This window comes from Lutjanus erythropterus, chromosome 7, assembly GCF_056507025.1.
Source record: "Lutjanus erythropterus isolate fLutEry1 chromosome 7, fLutEry1.hap2, whole genome shotgun sequence".
Lineage (NCBI taxonomy): Eukaryota > Metazoa > Chordata > Actinopteri > Lutjaniformes > Lutjanidae > Lutjanus > Lutjanus erythropterus.
The window spans coordinates 40,229,289-40,250,190 of record NC_139323.1 but is presented as its reverse complement, the minus strand read 5'-3'; the positions used below and the strand labels follow the sequence as shown (position 1 = coordinate 40,250,190).

The 20,902-nt window shown below is 38.6% G+C and overlaps 2 protein-coding genes across 5 annotated transcripts in view; both read right to left on the bottom strand.

The window, feature by feature from the left end:
• The window catches only part of csnk1g2b (casein kinase 1, gamma 2b), a 45,410-nt gene extending 44,989 nt beyond the window's left edge, over positions 1-421 (bottom strand). For 2 of the 4 annotated variants that reach the window (XM_084723763.1, XM_084723765.1), the window contains exon 1: positions 268-421. The gene's annotated coding sequence lies outside the window, so the exon portion shown is untranslated. The remainder of the gene's footprint in view (positions 1-267) is intronic. The other 2 variants (XM_084723766.1, XM_084723767.1) reach the window with 1 other exon arrangement.
• Positions 422-3,351: 2,930 nt separating this feature from the next.
• dmbx2 (diencephalon/mesencephalon homeobox 2) lies at positions 3,352-9,437 on the bottom strand. Its single transcript, XM_084723768.1, has 4 exons — positions 8,677-9,437; positions 7,482-7,654; positions 5,965-6,140; positions 3,352-4,947 (listed from the first exon to the last, which is right to left on the bottom strand). Exons 2-4 carry the CDS (start codon positions 7,645-7,647, stop codon positions 4,420-4,422), a joined length of 870 nt encoding a protein of 289 aa, XP_084579894.1. The 5' UTR covers positions 7,648-7,654; positions 8,677-9,437; the 3' UTR covers positions 3,352-4,419.
• Between the last annotated feature and the right edge of the window lie 11,465 nt (positions 9,438-20,902).

The following is a 20,902-nucleotide window of genomic DNA, read 5'->3' as shown; positions in this document are numbered from 1 at the left end:
TCGTTATTTCACCTGAGAGTATCCTTTTTGAGTTCAGAATCCAGCCATTATCCTTACCACTGCCGGCCGGGCAACTCCTTAATCCTAAACAAGCGACTGCACACCAACGGCAACCTGCCTGGGATCTCTCACCGCTTAGCTCACTAGCTAGCCATTTAGCAAGCTAGCACACGAAACATTAGCAAGAACGCTGATATACGGTGAGACAGCGTCTTTCAAAAACAACAGCTACGAATAAACACCTGTCACCAACGGAAGGCAAGTTACCTTTAAATGTTAGCTATCGAAACGTAGTCGAAGTCATGGTTCTTCGTTCGTGGGTGTCTTTCTCGTTTCGTTTCTCTTGCCCTCAAGTTGCTATGATTTTGCTGTTGTCTCTTTAAGCCTCCCTCAGCTGCCGATACCCAGGCACAGCGTCACGCTGGCTCACAGCACTGCACTACGCTGAAAAACTGACGCAGCTGGGTTTTGGGAATAAGGCTAAACATCAGGCGTGCGTAAAGAGAAGCTGCTCCAAACTGGTCGATTTGGTTGACAAATTCGCACTCGCTGTTCAGCTGAAGTGAGATGGTGTGACGACATTTTTATTTATTATTTAACTATTTTTATTTTCTTATGTTTACCTCGTTCTCTAGCAGTGTTATTTTACTTTAAATCTTATTTTTGATGTTTGTTGTAGTCAGTGCTCAACCAAGAAGTTGATATTATGATGACGGTTGGAAAGTGCCTTGTTGTTTTTGGAATATATATTTATTTATTTATTTATTTATTTATTTTAAAGATGGTGTGAAGACATTCAAACATGTGTAGGTCAGCATGTGCAACACGATTATATTTTTTTGTGTGTTTGTCTGTTTACTTATTTATTTCTTTTTTTTTTTTTTTTGTTATTTATTTGGCACTGTATTTATTTATTTGTTTATTTATTTATCTATGTATTTATTTACCAAAACGGGAATTATTGTCCTATGATCTCCTCAAACATGATTATTACTTTTTTATGCCACATGTATATCCAGAGTAGAGCCAGACTGATATGTCGGCCTGATGTTGGCCTTGCACAGCTGTGCCAGTTATAATGCATATTGTTTTAATTTTTTTGTTGTTTTTTGTTTTATAGGCATTGGCTTCAAAAATCCAGCATTGTTTGGGCTCTGATCCAAAGTACAAATGACTGCAATCCCTGTCAATCATCAGTCAAGACCCACTAAGTGTGTGGTGGTGTCTGTATCTGCAGAGACCCTGCCCTCTAGCTCTTATTTGCCCATTATTTTGCTGTGTTCAGGGACACTTTGCCAACCCAAAGCATCGGTATCTGTCAACCCGGGACTGAGTCTCAGCAATCAACTATCTTTCTGGTGCATTTATAAACAGCAGCTGACAAATCCAACATAGTAACCTTGACACAAAATGCTGCCAGTTTCCACTTTTCATATCTTACAGGTGAAAATGCTGTCTGCAGCCAGAGGACCTGCAGCTGAGATCCTGATCAGGAATTTATACCAAATATATTCAATAACTATTTTAGTTTGTTTGTTGTTTCTATCAATTCAGCAAACTGAAGGGCACACTGAAGATAATAAAAATGTTGATGAAACTAAATTTAGAGCTGAAATAATTGAACAATTAATAGTTCACTGACAAAAAAGTAATCAGCACAAAGTCTCATAATTGTTTTGGTGATGTTTTAAACAAAAATGGCAAGAATTCCTTTGTTCTGACTTGTCAAATGAATGAATATGTGACTGAATACCTTTGGGGTCTTGGACTGTTCGGAGGACAAAACCATTTAAATATAAATATATTGACTTGACTGTGGGGAATTCTGATGGACATTGTTTTACCACAGACTACAATGAGTCAATAAAACAAGTGATAGATTAATTGAAGTACTCATTAGTTGCAGGCATAATCCAGTTTTGATCATACATTATAGGTCCCTGTTTTAAAAGACTAAAAACTTCACACAGTAGATCTGTTTGTCTTCAAACAAATATTCTAATGTTTGGTCTCAGTCTCACTTGCCCATTTAAATATTTGAAAAGTCTGACTTTTTTCTACTGTCAGCTGTTTGCTTCATTATATCTTAAGAGTGGCCCTCCCAAAACACCAAAGCTCATGTAAAAAGTGACCGTTTATTTAAGAAGATAAACTACTGGTTGCTGGCAGTGGTCCCAAAAATGTTGTTTTGTTTTGTTTTGTTTTGTTTGTTCATATCAGAAAGATGTCATTAGGCATCAGATTTAGTTTGAGTAATATTAGTGTCACAATAATAATGACTTTTTTCAATATTATAATTGATATATATTATGGGCAGGCATAATCACATAACATAATCAGACTAAAATAAAATGTTAGAATCATATCATCGCAATATAATAGACCTTTTTTACAGCAGCCATTTTAACATGAAATCATAGAGTAAACACAGGTGTTAGTGATGATACTAATTATCATCCTGTTCCATGCAGGTTTAAGAGAGTCAGGGGGCTATTGTGCATGTTCACTGTTAAATGGAACATGACCTGAATTATTATCGTTATTATCGTTGGTAACACCTGTTTACTTTACTATTTCAGATCAACATGGCTGCCGTGAAAAAGATCCATTCTGCTGTTCACAAATTATGAAACTGAATCATCGGCCAGCCTTACATGGACAGTCTGCATGTTTTTTCTTGAAACACGGCACATATTGCAGAAACGTACTAACTTGCTGTTCCTATCTGGTTGCCATGGTAATTAGGGTTATGATTATGGTTAGGAAAAAAAGCCATTACAGATAAACAGTTCTTAAGTCAATGTTCTGTTCCTAACTCAACATGGAAAAAGTACGTTACACAAGAATCCTAACCCCTAATCCCACAATGTTAAATAAACTCTCCTAACTTTAAAATAACTGTTAACTCATAAATTCAACTCAACTGTCTTCTCTAGATTTTTGAGGTTTGAACCAGACTCAGACTCTTATCTTATGAAATAGTGATTGAAATAATTTACTCTTCTTGAATCCTTTTATTTATTTATTTTTTAATTGTATTTCAAAAATTAACTCTAACCAATTTCATTATTTGGGTGCCTGAAAATTGGCTGCAATTGAAAATACTAAATTATTAAACATTATTCACTTTCGCTTCAGTGAGTTCACTCGATTTACACATTTTCCTGGATTTCTAAAACTCAAAGATTCAAGTTTATTTCAACAAAACATTATTAGTCTATAAAACTTGGAGTCTGATCTGGGCTCAAAACTCAAAATCTTTAGTTTTTACTGTGTACAAATAAAGGATCTTCTTTCAGTGATGACAATAACTGTAAGACTCAAGAAAACCAAAAGAGAAAAACAGAGAACTGAGATACAAATAATTTTATTTCACATTTCTATGTTGCAGTGCCTAAGGAACTCTTCTTAAATGCTTTAACCAACATAATTACTGTGTAGCTACTTGGCAGTGTGGGTAAATACATTATCATTTATACAGGTAAGACTGCCTGTATAAATGGTTTATAAATGGTTATTAATTAGGTTGTAAATTCTTTCTAAATCGTGGATAAACAATTATATTATAAACAAGTTGCAACAGTCTTCATACATCAATGAGAGCTCGTTATTTGGCAAAATCTAGTTAGTTCTTACTACTAATTAATCTCACTAATGAGTTACTAATATTTATAACTAGCAAAGGGAGTGTTGAAAATGTCGAGGTAAACAACACAGCCAAAGCTTTCGTGCATGAATCTGGTAATTTGACATGTTAATTTGATGCCAGATCAAACATTTTGACTATTAAGATATGCAGATTTTGGTTAAATGTTAGTAACTTATTAACATTTATCTGATGGAGCTCACAGATATAAATGCTGGTTAATGGAGAAGACAAAGTAACCTCAGGACTCACTATTTGGCAATCGACATGCCACTGTTGCCCTTTTAATCTAATGTGTTGCACCAGCTTATTAATGTTTTATGAAATGCTTACAACCTAATTAATAACCTAATTATAAACCATTTATAAGAATAGTGATGTTGTAAGTTGTTACCCCAGATAATACTGAAGGAGACAGCAGTATCTTTAAATGTGGTGTTTACACTGTTTGTTGCCTGGAACCAAAATGACATAAACAACAGGCTTCTTCAAGCAAACTGCACTGGCAAACTAAAAGCAACCTGTAGACGTTAATTAAAGCAGAACCAAGTTGGTCGACTGAAAAAAAAAAAAAAACACTCTGAATGCATATGACTGTACAGTTGTACATCATTCACTAAATCATATTGTGTGCACTGTCCTCAGTCAGGTTGAACAAGGCAGTAAGTGCTTCTCCACCTTGTTACCATGTCCTCTCACACACACACACACAGGGTTTCTTCAGGTGTCCACAAGGAGCAGAGCTGTGGGGCTGGAGGTTTTCAGGTCTACAGTTACAGCCCCAGGTGAGGGTGAGGCACAGCTTTACCAGAACAAGCAGTCTGAAGGGAGAGGCTACAGTTTTTAGTAACCGCTGCTGGGTGAAGCCCCAGGGCGGAGCTGTGCTGCTGTATGATGGGCCAGAAGACCGGGGGGAGGGCGAGCTCAGTGGACAGCACTCCTACAACCGGCTGGTGAGGTGGGTGGCTGTAGTGCTCTCCTGTCATGAAGGGGAAAAGTGGAGGAGAGTGAAGGCGGAGGGAGCACCGTGAAACATCAGAGTCTGAAGAAGGGGGAGGGGGAGGAGGGCAAACATCTCTGGTTTTATCCACATGAGGAGGAGGAGGAGGAGGAGGAGGGCAGTGATGAGGAGCGATGTTGCTGTCTGTGTGTGATGAGTTGATGTCCTGTTTGTCGTCTGTCCTGACGTCCTCCTGTCCCGCCTTGCTGCGATGCGTCCCCTCCTCCAGACTGTGGTCTCTGGAGAGCGGCGAGCACCTCTGACCTTTACGAAACTTTGCCCTCCTGTTCTTGAACCACACCTGGGTGAAGGAACACAACAGGTACATTTATATAGCACAATTCACACAGAAATACTTTAAAGGGACAGTTCACCTCAAAGTCTAAAATACACCTTTTTCCACTCGATGTTGTTTATCCATCTTGATGGTTTTGGTGTGAGTTGCAGAGTTTTGGTGATATCAGCCATAAAGATGTCTGCCTTCTCTCAAATATAACGGAACAAGCTGGCACTCAGCTCATGGTGCTCAAAGCGACACAAAATACTTTTGAAACTCTCAGCAGGATTGACTGTGTCCAAAACTCCAGACTAACATGCTATTTAGTTAAAGACTTAAAGAGTGAGATTTTTTATTTATGTCTGAAACTTTGGTATAAAACCAGTTGTATGCCAAGTGCATAGTATTTCTGGGAAAATTTTACAGTATGCAAGCACTGGACACTACACTGGCATAGACTTCTCACAATGCAACGCTCGGTACATCTTTGGTGCTGATCCTGTGGGGGACAGAGGGAACATGTCCCACTTAACTTCCAGAAAACAGTGTTGTCCCTCTGACTAATTTGTTTCTCGATAAATCATGTTATTGAAAATATATATTCAATACAAGGCAACTTCAATATTGAAAATTGTTTTTGCTTTATGTTTGCATAATAAGCAGGAACTGTAAAGAAAATAGAGACAGAGGATCTGCTCCACTCCCCAATGATCTGTGCCCAATCCTACGAAGCCACAAGCCTCTCCAGCTTTAGGAGACTTGACTTAAAAGAATGTGAACATATGTAGAAATTTAGAGGCCATCTTGATATGAAAATGAATGCATAGACATTAAAACAAAAATAATAAAAGGACACTTGGGAAAATGCAGCATTACAGCCACTAAATCACATCAGAATAACAAAACAAACAGCACATTTTCTTCCCCTCATTTAAGGTACATGTCTGAATATTTAGATCAATATCAAAATGCAGTGAACAGCTACAGACACGCAGTACAACAGGTGTACAGTCGGCTGTTGGGTGGAGTGTGTGTTCTCACCTGTATCCGAGCCTCAGGCAGGTTGATGCAGACAGCCAGCCTCTCTCTCATGCCGACGTCTGGGTACTGTGTCTGCTGGAAGGCTTTCTCCAGAGCCTGCAGCTGCGACACTGTGAATGCCGTGCGGCTGCGGCGCTGCTTCTGCTGGTTGCCATACCGAGCCTCAAGAATGAGCTCTGGCAGGACGGAGAGACACAAAATGTCACCACAAAAATATACTCTGAGTCAACAGCAGGTTGGGAAGTCCTTGGCTATTTTCTCCCATGTTTCCACTTTGGTTTTCTGTGTTATCAGAGGTTGCAGCAGACATTTGACCTACATAGACTCAGTTTGGAATGATTTTAGAATTTAAATGTTGCCTCCTTTCTGACATAAATCTGTAAAGTTCAGATTCATAGCAGGTTTTGCTTTAATGGAAGTTGTCTTCACTTAACCCAAGGTAGAAATAGCACACTTCACCATTACAGGTCCTGCATTAATAATTTCTCTTGAATAGTACATAAGTAATATCAATAAATTAATGCAACAAAATGCATTCAATGTAAGGAGCATTGCAGTGCTTCTTTGGAAGCCCATTTCTGCCAATGTGATGGGAAGAAAACCCTGTAAGTCATTATAATAAGAAACAAAAATAATAATTCAAAATAATCACTTAGATACTTAAAATCTGAATTAAATGGGCTTAAATATACAGCTTGTTGTCATGGAGCTCTTTTAACTAATTTATATGCCACTGGATAATTAAATCCTTTTAAAAGAGCACTTTTTATAAATAAAATCTTTATTTGCAAAGTAAACAAGGATGGAGCAAGAATGCAGATCTTTTAGTTAAGTGAAAAATAACAATACCACAGTGCTGAAATACTCTTTTACATGTAAATATCCTGCATTCAAATGTTTACTTAATTAAATGTATAATACATTAGCATGAAAGCATATTAAAGTACCACAAATGGAAGAAGTCCTTTTGCAGAATGGCCCATTTCAGAATACATTAGCCTGTTGTATTATTGTGGTACTTTATGATACTTCTTGATTACCAATAAAGTCTTGTTTTAACCAGTCTTAGCCAGATTTAGAGTCATGACCAAAAATGGGAGATGAACCTTTTTAATTTGATGCTCTAATCTGTTCAGTTCAGCTTCAATGCCATTCAAAACACAGAGGAGAGGCCTCAGTGTGTTTTACGTGGGGAGGTGCTCAGTAATGAGCGCTTAAAAATGAACAAACTGGACATAAATCTTCAAACAAAACGTTTTCAGCATCCTGGGAAAGTCAAATGAGCCAGCAGACAGTTTGTGATGTGGTTGGTTTGGTTCTTTATCAGTTTTCTAGTGTATAAATGTAGATGTCATGACAACTCCTGGTGTATTTTTGTGATTTTGAGTCATAGGGAGACAACTAATTTCTGTTTTGGGTCTCAAACTGAAAAAGGTTGGCAACCCCTAATTCAAATATGATATATTATAATTTACTTGTCGTTTATGTTTAGTGTATGTGATGAACTGTTCAGGTACCTGCCAGTCTCTCAGCCACAGACAGGGTGTGCACTGCAGGGCTGGCTGCAGAGTAAACGTGGTACTGCTCCGCCATCTGGTGGTGCAGGTCGAACAGCATGGAGTTGACACCGTGGAGAGGAAACACACCACCGCCGGACGTCCCGCAGAAATTCAACGAGTTCATAGTCAATCTAAAGACAACAGAAAGACGTCTGAGAGAAAAGTCTCTGAAACTTTCTAAACACACTTTTTGATTGCTAAATTAACGGGGTAGAGGGAGAAATCACTTTAGAGTGAATAAAAAAAGATTTTATTATCTGTTAATCTGGTAAATTGTTTGAATGAGAGGCCAACAAATCCATCTGAGACAGACCTCTGTCCCTTTAGCACAGTGAAAATACGGTTTTACTTAAAAAAAAGTGAATGTCCAGGCTGCTTTTACATTTTAAGAAGACTAAATGTGAAGGATTTTGATTTGAAAAGACGAGCTGATAATTTGTAATGATTCAAAACAGACTTTATACTAATTCAGTTGCACTTGAGAAAACATGTTCAATAAGATCAAGATATTAAACTGAAGCAGCAACTCTTCAGTCAAACTGACGAACATTACAAAGAAATTTGATTTCCTTTAAACACGCACACTGGGGAGTCTGTGCTGGTTATATTTCTTTAGAAACTGAATGTAATAAGTTGAATGAACTCTGTACATCAAATTCAATTAATTCATCATTTCACGTAAAAAAATAAATTAGAAGAATTCTTGGCTATAAATTCTCAAGTGCTCTGAATATAATAACTAGACATTTTTAATTGGATTAACATGAATAAATAAAACTTGTATATTTACGTTAAGTTAATGTAAAAAGTTAAGTTAATTACCCCAAATTCCTAGATGATTTTAAAGTGTAGTAACTTTTCAGTAGATATTCAGATGAGACCTTTGTATTTGTGTATCTTATTATTTTATTTTATAAGTTAATTAATAAGTCTGCATGTTGGGAAATTCAAAATATTCACATCTAGAGCCTAACTTACAAATATGTCGCATCTTTAAGCCATAAAGCAGCATTTTAACTGAAAAAACAGATTTCATTCATATCCATCATTTAATTAAGATAATTCTTCGCTCATTCAGTCATTTTTCCTTAATGAAAACACGATTAAAGCCTTTTCTGTCCCTGCAGGTGTTTTAATGTCCTCGTCTGTTTACCTGGGATCCGGACCCTGCGCAGGAGCGTGAGATCCAGGTGCGCTTTTACGCACAGAGGCCGTCCTTGGTGAGCTGTAGTCCCGTGTTTCCTAGTCCAGTTTTGGGCCTGATATCCTCTCACAGCAGCGCTCGGTCTTTGTCGTGGCACAGATCTAATTCTCCGAAACCATTCTCACCCACGACTATTTAAGAAGCATTTACCCAGGCTCCCCTCAGCCATTAGCCAATAGAAAGAAAGGTATTAGCCGGGATTAGGTGGGATGAGGGAAGAGAGGGGGGTTGCAGGAGGCTCAAGTTTTTTTGAAACTATTGAACTTGAGAGATTTATGCCAAGGATCCCCCTATAAGCGAGCGTTTCATTCCCTCCCGTTAAAACAATTAAAACAATGTGGTCGGCTAATCTCCGAGGCAGGACAGATTAAAATAACAGCCTTTGATTGTGCTCTCCTTCTTCTCACTCCTCTTTCTCCCAGGCCGCTGGCTCTGACAGCCTCCCCTCGGAGGGGGCTTTTCTCTGAGGGTTTGTTTTGCTAACAGGCACCATATTTTGCCTATAAACTGTCACCATGTGAAGTTAATCTGAACGCTGCTCAATGAGAACAATTTCTTTAAGATCCAGCTGAGCTAAATTACAAGTCTTCCCAAGAACAGAAGAAGACACCAAGAAATCACCAAAATAAAGTCCTCTAATATATTTTCTAATCATACTCCACTGGTGGAAAGTAACTGATTACATTTATTCGCGTATCACAATTGTGGCACTTTATACTCCATCACAATGCACTGAGGTTAATTTACTTTTTCTGTAGGGGAGACCAGGGATGATCGTAACAGTTTTTGTTTGAGCATCAGTAACTCAGTGGCTGTTTGTGCCAGATCTGTCAGACTTTGATAAATGATACTCACACTCGCTGCACCAGTTTTCAAACTCTTTCTGCCCAAGGCACACCAAGAGCTGCCAGAATCTCAAAGTACACCTGCATTACCAACCTAACCAGCAGAGGCAACTGTGCAAACTGTTAAAATCCCAAGGCACACCTGGACTCGCCTCACTGCACACTGCTTGTGAACCCGTGCACCACACAATCACAAATTATGTAAGTTAATGTGAAATACAAAGTGTTCCTTATTACAATCTACCCCACCACTGGGGTGAGATGTAACACAAGCCTGGGACAGACGTAACGATGAGAGGTCATTTTCTCCAATTTATGAAAGAACTTTGATAATTAAAGAAAAATGTGAATAATTTAGAGCAAAAAAGCACTTCTTTCTTCTGAATCTTTAAATGTATGTGTGGACTGTGTTCCTCAATGTGCGTGTGTCATATAAGGCTGAAGATATATTTGCTGTTTGATCACACATTTGCGTCTGAGTGTTAAGTTGGAGATATACTCATGTATCTTGTGTCCGTTTGGAGCGATGGTTGTGCACATCTTCAAAAATTTAGGCCAGACGTGTGTAAATTTCAGAGGACACACAACCATTGCTCCAAATGGACCAGGATACAGAAGGCAGCCATGATGCGTAGAGTTGCATACGTAAATGCGTGGTTAACAGCAAGTAAATGTCCGGCCTAAAGGTTCAATCACTGTCACAGTTCTGGTAAATGTAGATGGCTGCAGGCTTTATGGGACCTACAACATACACACCTGACCCACAACTCTTTTTGCCTTGAGTTTGCAAAGTGTTCCATGAACACAAAACAGAAATTCTCATCATTTTAATAAACTGTTACAGAAAACCGCATCCTCTTCAGGTGTATTTAGAATACGATGAACACAAGGGGGGAAAAAAAAAATCTTGATTGTCCTGTGGGCTCAAAGTGTACGATGACATCACCTCAGCTCTTTTCTGATTGGTTAAACTGACAGTGTTAAAACTACCCCCGGTCTCCCTTACAGTTATTTGACAGTTTAAGTCAGCCGTCTGATTGGCTTCATCCACACGCAGGTGAAGTGTCATGGAGAAAAAAATCATCATCTTCACTCACATGAGCAAAGTTTGTTCCTTAGTGGTGCAAAGTTACTAGTTATCAAGCATTTACTCTGAGTACTGTGCTTAAGTTAAATTTCGAGGTACTTGTACTTGGAGTGTGTCAATTTTCTGCTACTTTAACCATCTGTGATGGTACCCACCTGTCACTCATGCCCTTAAATTATATATAGCTGTAGACACACAATATGTAAGTTCTGCTGTTTGGGGTCTTTCTCACATTAAAACAAAAACACAGTTTGATGATGTTGTGAGGCAGTGTGGGATCATGGGAGTTGCTGTCTTCACTTTTAACCAACCACCTGATGAAAATCTGTCTGACATGATTTAGGCAGAATTCATGTTCAAAGAAAAGGTAAAATTAAAGTTTTATTCTTGTTACATTTAGTCATGTTCACCAACTTCCTTTCTCACTCTCTGACACGTTTTCCCATCAGCTGCATGGCAACTAGCAGCTAGCAGGAAATGCAGCATTAGCTTTGATAAATGAGGGATTTGTCTGTGTGTAAATGTTTGGTGGAAATGTTTCAGATAATGTGAGTGCACAGCTCAACAACTTATGTAGCATCGATCCAGCGTTTTTATACATTTTAATGCAGACATGTAACAAATTAAAGTCTGAAAGCACCAGTGTGGGAGATTTACTGGTGAGCTTGCAGGCTGCAAACACCACAGAGGACAACAAAATCATCTGCAGCAGTGTTTGGTTTGTCCACTTTACACTATGGTAGAAACATGGCGGTGCAGCAGAAGAGAACCTGCACCCTCTGTTAAAACAGCTCATTCGAAGGTAACAAGAACACAACAATTTTTATTTTCAGGTGATTTTTCACTAATTAAAACATATTCATGAATATTATAATACATTTCCACCATATTCTACCAATAAATCTTTGCAAATCTCACACACTGGACCTGTAATGTTCTTCATTTACAACAGAAGTTCTCAAACAGAAAATTTAACTTTACATTCTCTTCCACATAAGATGCAAAATGAGATTCTACAGGTACATTCCTCCACCCAATCAAATGCACATAAGGAAATCGCTTTATATTTCATCAGTATGCACAGATGAATGTGTGAGACGTCCTGACTGTTGCGTACTGTGAGGGTGTACACAAATAACCATGGTCCACTTCTTCTTCCTCTCACACTTGCTCACAATCAACTCCTCAGACTTCCAAAATATGTGAAAATGTTTGTGCTCTTTTTTTCCCCGTGGCTTTTTTCCTCCTCCTTTCGCTGTTCTTGGCTGTCAAGCTATATTAGTGTCCGATAGAAATAAGTCATTTAGAAGAGGCTCTGTCGGCCAGCCCCTCAGCTCCACTAAAAGCTCCAGGATTAGGTCCCAGAGGCCTTTGTCTCCGCAGCCCGCAGGATTAGGGGAGATTTACTGCGAGGAGAGAAAAAAAGTAGTTATTTCATGGCACTTTCATGATGAAACCTGGCCAAAGCTGTGTTGGCTGGGGGGATTAGAGGCACACAAAGAGTGTGGTTGTGTGTGACCCTCCCCATCTCAGAGCCGCCTCCACTGACTCACTCACCGCCCTCCCACCCCCCACCCCAGATCATTTCCCCTTCTGTGGGCCAGGCAGGGCTCGACCGGGTTCATCAAGACGACCTGGGTTCAGTTTAAATGAGTCATGGCCTCTTCGGTCCCCAGTCACCCAAACTGGCTCCATCTTCAGACTCTCACTACAACCAGTGAGCTCTAACATCACACTCCATTAGTCAAGAAAGTTAATCAGCAGTTTTTTTTTGTAAATTCCCAGTAAGAAACCAGCCCTGGTGCAGCAGGTCTAATCACCAGGATGTAAGTATTTTGCATTAAAGACTTAGGTGCAGAGGTAAATGAGAAGTTACTGGATTTGAGTCCCTCCTGTAGTGTTTAAAACCGCTTAAGAAGGAGTTATCCTGCTCTTTAGAGGATCCACTCACACATGCATGGATTACAGTGAATAAAAGACAAAAGAAGAAGTCACATCACTGACAACAGTGCCACCAGAGAGCAGGTGAAGACTCACGCAGGTTTAATAACCGCTCTCACACACAGCAGAGGGAATTACAGGGACCTCACTGCTCTGCCGACGGTAAGAAAATGACGATGTGAATAGTCACTGTCAAAACATTCAGTCTTTATCCTGCGTGATTTTCAAACAACATGAAGTTATTAAAGTTTAAATAACTCAACCCTGTCAGATATTTTACTGTACTGGTGCAAACAGGCAGAATTCACTGCAAAACGTTTGATATGAGGAGGAGGAGGAGTTCTAATGAGCATTTATGAAGGGTTTATAAGTTGTAAATAATGCCTTCATTAATGGTTAATAAATTATTTATTCACATGCTTGTGGATGTAGGCAGTTGAGAAATTGATCAGGCTGCTGTGGACATGACACAAATATGACATAAGGTCCTAATGAACAGCTGAATCTCTATTACCATGTGATGGAATTGTGGGTAATTATTTTTGTTGGCAGGGTTCAAAACTTGCGTGCTGGAAACAGGTTGCAACAATGATAACAGCAACAGCAGAAGAACAATGTTAACAACACGAATGTGCTGCATTGAGACAAAAGTTATCATTTATTATTACATGACTTTGTTCAATACTTGATTCTGATTGGTCAATCACAGCATTTTAAGTTCTGTTATTTCTGTTGCTATGAAGAACAGACTGTTGCTATGGACACAGTTCTGATCACAGACTCTAGAGGAACAATAAAATCACTAAAATCATTTTCAGTTTAATACTTGGTGTCAAATTATTGATTTTTTGGTTCTTAACCATGTAACAAGCAAATGTTTTTTGTTTGGATATTATCCATTACATATAAACATATAGCAGCACCGACCCCTTTCAGAATAAAGTCATGGTAATAGTTTAAGAAAAATTATACTGTCTGTCTTTGTTTAATTTTAATTGTAATATTTCCGAGTGCTCATGATGCCTTCTGAATATAATCCAGTCCCCGGTCCATGATCTGCCCAGGTCTGTTATGAGCCGTTAACAACAACAACAACTTTTGGGTTGCCAAGTTGTGAAAAACCCCTTTGACTAGTCACAACTGAAAACTGGATTTCTACCAAAAGTTATTTTTATGAATGGATTATAACTGATCCATAAAGCATTAGTAGATTATTCATGAGTAACTGAGAAAGTTACAACTTATAAACACTTTAAAAAAGCAAATGTATCAGAAGGTGGTACTGAAAGATGCATAAGCTTCAAAAACATATTTTATGATCCAAAAACCTGATACTAAAACAAGCTTAGAGCTGCAACTAACAATTATTTTCATTATCAACTAATCTGCCAGTGATTCTCTTGATCACAGTCTCGTTCTGGCTCTGATTTAAACTCCACATCAGGATTTCAGCTGTGGTTCCTCTGCCAACATATTTTCACCTGCAGAAAATAACGTGACAAAGTGAGAACTGTCAGATTTTGCTTTAGGGTGAAGATTTGAGGTGCCAAATAGTTTCTTATCATATAAAACAAAGAAAAGCAGTAAATCACGATGTTTGAGGGTCTGGAATTAGGAATTATTTTGCACATTCCTTTAAAAACTTTTGTAAGTCAGAGGTTCACAAATGTTCTCATGTCAAGAATCATCATTATAGATGAGCATTAGACTGAAGTCCCTCAGACTGAGAGGATTTTGTCTCAAGTAACCCCCTCTGAGTATTTTTTGAAGATAAAATAATCTGCATGGTCAATAAATAACCAAACTAGGATCACTATAAATTACAATTAATAAAAATGACCAACCCTGTTTCTTTTCTTGTTGTTCCAGCTTCCAAAAAGTGTCAAAAAAGTTAAAATATTCTTTTGCTGGAGACACTCTACAACCCACTCAAGGACCCTGTCGAAAACCACCGACCTAAACGATTAACTGATTATCAAAGTGGTTGCCATTTAATTTTCAGTCCATAAACTAATAAACTGACTGATAATTTCAGCTCAGTGTACCTGTTGTTTCATTTAAAGCTTATTTTTTGATGAAATACTTATTAAAACTCTTTGCACTGGTGTGAAGGGGGCAGCAGCTGAAGTGTGTGAGGGCTGAGGGGCGGTTCATTTTCTTCTTCTTTGTCATTGTCCTCCTCTTTTTGTCACTAAGAGGTTTTTGTTAATGTCTCCTGTTTAACAGATGCTTCAGAGAGAAACTCCCCTTATGTTCAGGCTTTCTTTAATTACTTATCAATAGTGGAAATTTGTATTGACAAGGGCCTGTCAGGAGGGGACCTTTGTAGTTGTCAGTTATCTCAAAGGAAGCCCCCCCCCTTAAGACACCAACTGGATCGATCGGCATGCAAAAACACAATTGAGAGGCCTTTTGGGGCCGCGGACGGTGATGGTCCGGGAGCATGTGGGGCGGAGAGGGGCGAGCAGGCGGAGGAGCTAAACACTTCTTCTTCTTCTTCTTCTTCTTCTTCATCATCGGGGGAATCGATGAGGCCGGCTGGCCTTTGACCTGAGGGAGGCAGGGAGAGCGGGTGGAGGGTCAGTCGGTCCTCTTAAGCCCCAGGATCACGCTGTGAGGCCTGACACTGGCTATGACACACTCAGGGCTTAGAGTGACATTGACCCGACTGCAAACACACCAAGTACACACAGAAAAATCTCAAACACACACACACATACACACACACACACACACACACACACACACACACACACACACACACACACACACACACACACACACACACAGATAGCTTTGGTTCAGAGAGGAGAGTTTTAAAGAGAAGATTGTTTTACGTCCAATAGAAGCTTTAAAGTGAACAAATCAATCAGTTAGTTTGATTTTATTGATCAGAATTATAGAATTAAAGGTTCAGCACAACTTCAGTTTCTCAGACAGGTGCAAAGGAGAAAAATCCACAGGCGAGAACAGAGAGATTTCACGCTCAGTGTGTCCTTTACTCACAATAAACTTTTATTAAAGATCCAGCATTTCCATCCTCAGACCTTCATCAAAGAAATAAAGAACATTTCACATTTTCTCCTAAAGATCTTAGTGACGAGTTTCTGCTGAATGTGATGCTGTGAATTCATTCCACTGTAACTTCATCTATTGGCTGATTCACTAATGATGATATTATAAATCATATAAGATCTGTTTGGAGAATTCTTGCACATTATCCACATCAACCCCACGTCTCTAATTCTTAAGTTTCTATGAGATTTAGATTTTTTCCAGGTTCCTGAGAGATTAAAAAAAAACAACTTTCCAAGTTTCTGTCAAATCTTTTTTTTTTTTTTCAAAGTTTCTAGGGGTTATACAATATTTTTCTCAGTTTTTCAGGTTTCTATGTGGGATTTAAAAATATTTCTCTAGATTTAGAAATATTTCTCTTTTACGCCAAAGTTTCTATAAGATTTCTATGCTTTTACACATATTTTTCTTTTTCTGGATTTCTGTGAGATGGGGAAATATTTTCTATTATATTTTTTTCTCCAAGATTTAAAATATTTTTCTACTTTTTGCATATTTCTATAAGAGATACCTTTTGAAAATTTTTTATTTTTTCTGAGTGTCTCTGGGGTTTGGAATTTTTTTTTTCAAGTTTCTGTGAGATTATTTTTTCCCCAAGTTGCCAAGAGATTTTAAAAAATATTTTCTATGATTTCTCTCCCAAATTCTATGAGATTTAAAAATCCTTTTCTATTTTGACTTCTTTGAGTGCAGTTGTATGAATTTTCCTCTTATTTATATCAGTGTTTGCATATAAACTGATGTATTTACTGTTTATGACTGTGAAACCTGAGGAAGCGCTGACTTTATCTGCTTGGAATCTTCTTTGTTTCTCTAATTTACTTGATGAAGATCTTGGGACTGAAATGTTTGTTTAATAAAGTTTAATGTGAGTAAAGGACAGCGTCTCTTCTCTAACACATTGATCTCAATGATGAAAAATGCATTAGAGTCTAATAATCCCTCCTTCATAAGACCTGGATACTTATTACGTTCCAATTAGCTCCTTATGATCTCCTGTGCAGCCTCTCAGGAGACGTCATGTGAGTGAGCAGCTCCAGCAGCAGATCAATACGCGGGGACTGAGTAAAGATCAGTCTCTTAATTGGGCGAGAGTGCTATAGATTAATGTCAGAGAGAGAGGGACGGGCAGCTGTGGGTGTCCCGAGGGTCAAGGGCACCCACAGTGGACCAGACTGGGGTGCAAAGGGATGAACCCAAGACCAACAGAGAGAGAAAACAGACTTCACCCTGCACGCCCTTTTTAAGCCTTCATCTCCTCAGCAGCTTTTAAAGACCAGTGATAACACAGAGTGCAAACAAAGATTCTGGTCCACTTCCAACTTTGAGCTTCAGACAAAATAAAGAGGAATGAAGTAGCCACCAAGGTCAGGAAAGTGAGAAAATTTAAGATGCTAAATATGCCAGCATTTAGAACTGATGCTGCCCGAGGAAGAGCAGCACACCTCTGCACATATTCTTCTTCTCTTCTCAGTGTTATGTCTGACCCACTGGAGAAGCTTTTTTTCTACAGTTCCTCATTTGTTCAGGGAGTGAAGTCATATCTTTTAAAAACTCTGCCTGAAATATTTTTGATTCTTTTAATTACTGTAATTACTGACAGGCTGATGAGATGATGCTTTAATTAGAGGCACACAACACAAGCATGTCTGTGATGTGGAGGTTCCTTAAAGACTCCGAAACAGATAGGAAAGTTGTTATTTGCAATGATTTTTGTCGTACAAGACGCCAAATCACTTCAACACTATAAGTTTAATTGCTGATCTTAAGGGCATCACCCTGATCATCACAACAAATCAGCCCCTCATGTTCATAACAACATGCCCTCTTAAATGAACCTATCTATGATATAAGGTGGCCCAGTGTGCAGGACAACAAGAAAAAGAGCCTCCTGTGGTTATTGGTTGGTACCACTGGACTGCGGTGTTTTCTTAGTTTGTCCAGTGAATGTCTGCATCTTTAAAGGAACTGTAATTCATGACTGCATCTGCCAGGGAGTCATCATGATAATAACATGTCAGCTACAGGAGAGACTTGATGTTCTCTGCTATTAGGTGAAAAAGTGCATATATCAGTATCTGCAATCAACCAAAATGAGTTGGAAAATATCGGCATATCAAAAATCCAACATCAACTCTAAAATAAATAAGTTTTCAACCATCTCCTGCACTTTATTCTGACTGTTATGTGTAAAATCCTTTATTTTGAAAAGTCTCTCAGAATATGTCACTGCAGATCAGTTATTTAAGGAAGCAACAGATCAAGAACCTCTTCCAAAATAGCTTAAGAGCTGAAATAGATAATCAATCAGTGGACTGACTGAAAATTAAATGGCAAGTATTTTGCAAAGATGCCAAACGTCAGGAAGTTCCAGCTTCTTCAAGGATTTTCTTTCTGCTTTTCTTTGTCTTCTTTGTCTTTGTCAACAATAAACTGATTATCTTTGAGCTTGAAACTGATAGTTGGACAAAATAAGACAGCTGAAGACATCACTTCACATTTTTTACAGAACATGATTAATCAACACAATAACTGGCAGATATATCAAGAATAAAAGTAATTATTATCCCAAATATCATGAGCAAGAGGTTTGGGATTAGGGCTGAAATTAATGATTATCTGCATTATCACTCAACCGGAATAATTACTTTCTCAATTGATTGTTTGCTCTAAAAAAAAAATGTCAGAAAATGAAGGCTGCAAAAAATTATTCAAACCAATTATCAAAATATTGCACGATTAATTTAATAGTTGACAACTCATCGATTAGTCGTTGCAGCTCAGTCCAAACGCCAAAACAGTTCATAATAATAGAAGAAATATTCACATTTGGAACCAGAACAGAAGCTGCAGCCACTAAATCGCCATTTAATTTGCAATTTTTGCTTAATTAAATTATTTTAAATGATGAATCAATTATCAAAATAGTTGTTGATTAATCTTCTGTAGATTGATTGATCGATCGACTGCTCATTTCAGGCCGTAAAGTGTTTATCTGCCGTGGCTCCGGCAGAGATAATGCAGCTCTTCATCTCTCAGCATGGGGTCAGTTTGTGAGCCGCGGCTCGCAGCTTCGCCCCTCGTGACCCTCGCTAGTCAAAGGTGATCATGGGGGAGAGAGAAAGAGAGGCACTGATCGAATTTGATAATGAAGACGACCCCTCTAAGCTGCTTTGCTCCACATGTTCAAAATCTCTGCAACACTCAATAAACACTAGGAAGCCCCCCTCCCTGTCACTGGAACATTGTGTCGGTATTGATCCCGGCTAACTGGCTCTTTTAATACCTGGGGTCCGTGGCCCGGCCTGGGGAAATGCATCCTGACATGTGACGGGAGGAGCTTAACAGGCAAACACACCGAAGAAAGGATGGGCCTCTCAGTTTAGCATTTCTCTCCCATTTTCTTCAATTTACACATCTGCTGAAGAAAGGAGAATTACAGCCGCTGCACCTGCTGTTAAAACAGGGACATATAGACTGAAGAGGCCCGGCACTGTACGGAGAAAAAGCTGTCACACTGTCAAAAACTATTTGTGCAGCAGAGGTGGAAGAAGTGTTCAAATCTTTTACCGAAGTGAAAAGTAGGAACAGAGTTGAGTAAAATACTGCCAAGTATAAGTCCTGACAGTGAAAGCATCATCTGCAAAATCCATTTAAACCATCAAAAGTAAAAGAAAGCTTTATATGTTTCAAGTTAATTGTACTTAAAGTTTGTAGTTTTTATTTTTCAACCTCTTTACGATGAGTTGAATAAATCTGCTGCTGAGACTTTAAGTTTCTGATCAAACATGATCAACATATTTGCAGACTTCTTTGTAGTTTTTTTTTGTAGTTTGAAGTGAACTTACATGATGCAACTTTTCTGTGTGTCTTTAATAAATGTTAAGATAAATCATGATTGTTTTATTTCATAATAATAAAAATAATTCTGACCACGATCAACATCAGCAATATTCAGTCCCCACTTCCACTGAACACTTTTGAGTTTAACAAAATCCCTGAGAGCAGCTTCACAAAAATTATATGCAAACTGGTAGAAATCATGGGCTGTGTAACATTTAGTGGACAGAGCCTCCCTGATGTCACCTACAGGTTTTTGAGAGCACTCTGAAGCTCACAGTGTGGTGGGCTGGAGCTGCAGACAGACACCTGACGGCACCCACTTTCCACGTCGGCTTCATCTTTCAGCCCCAGAGTCTGCAACTTCTGGGGCTCTGGGTACTTTAGAAACATGTCATTTTAACATGACAGCCTCCGTGGAAGAGGATCTGTGCCCTCAGGCTCATTATACAGTTACAAACACATAAGGATTCCTATTTTCAGGTGATTATACACTAATTAAAACATACTCATGATTATTATATTCCAATTTCTGTCATAATTTGTCAGTAGATGCCCCTAAATCTTACACACTGGACATTTAAGTTGCTTTAAATGTGATTATTTTACTGAATTTTTTTATTAACATAAAAAGTGTAAAGTTTGCTATGCAGTGAGTAAAACTTATTTTATACTGTTATCAACCCTAAGTTCAGTTTAATTCACATCAGCCAATCCAGGAACTGCACTTTTTTTTTACCTTGAAGGTTGCGGCTTGTGCTCTTCAAACTTAAAAGATTTATGAGATATATCTGTCTATAATGTTTGTTTGCCTTTCAAGAAGTTTACTGACCCTGCTTACTTTACTCTGTTAGTTGCACACTTTTGTACCTCATGCAGTTACGGAAGTTCACTTAACTCATATTTTTAGGTAGCAGAGGAAATTATGATCAGTAACTACAGCCATTGTGGAGTAGAAATATAAAATGGCATAGAATAAAAGCCCTAAAGTAAAGCACAAATATCTCGACTGCCACGATTGCATTTTTTAGCAGCCAAATGTCTATGAGCCACATCAGTTGATACCGATCATTTTCTTTATAGCAGCTGTGTAGCAGTGATGTCAGAGCGTTTGAATGCTTTGCAGTGTATTGGGATCTCCACCAGATGGCAGCAAAAGCGAGGTAGGACGTGAGACGACACTACGTTGTTGCTCTCAGCTGCATGTAGTGTAGTGTTTCACCACAGGTGTGCACAGCTAGCGTACCTTCAGGGCTTCTTTTCTGAAGTATTGAGCATACGACTAGATCAGTAAGACTTGGATAATAATGCAAGAGGTTGCGTGAGAGTTTTTAAGGGGATGTTTTGCCACAGTTTGCTATTTTAAAAGCAAACCCATCATCATCTT

Coding starts and splice junctions, on each gene's coding strand:
- dmbx2 (XM_084723768.1), bottom strand. CDS start 7,647: ATGAACTCGTTGAATTTCTGCGGGACGTCCGGCGGTGGTGTGTTTCCT. Junction 6,141..7,481: donor TGTGGCTGAGAGACTGGCAG/GTACCTGAACAG, acceptor CCGTCCTGCCAG/AGCTCATTCTTGAGGCTCGG. Junction 4,948..5,964: donor TGCCTGAGGCTCGGATACAG/GTGAGAACACAC, acceptor TCCTTCACCCAG/GTGTGGTTCAAGAACAGGAG.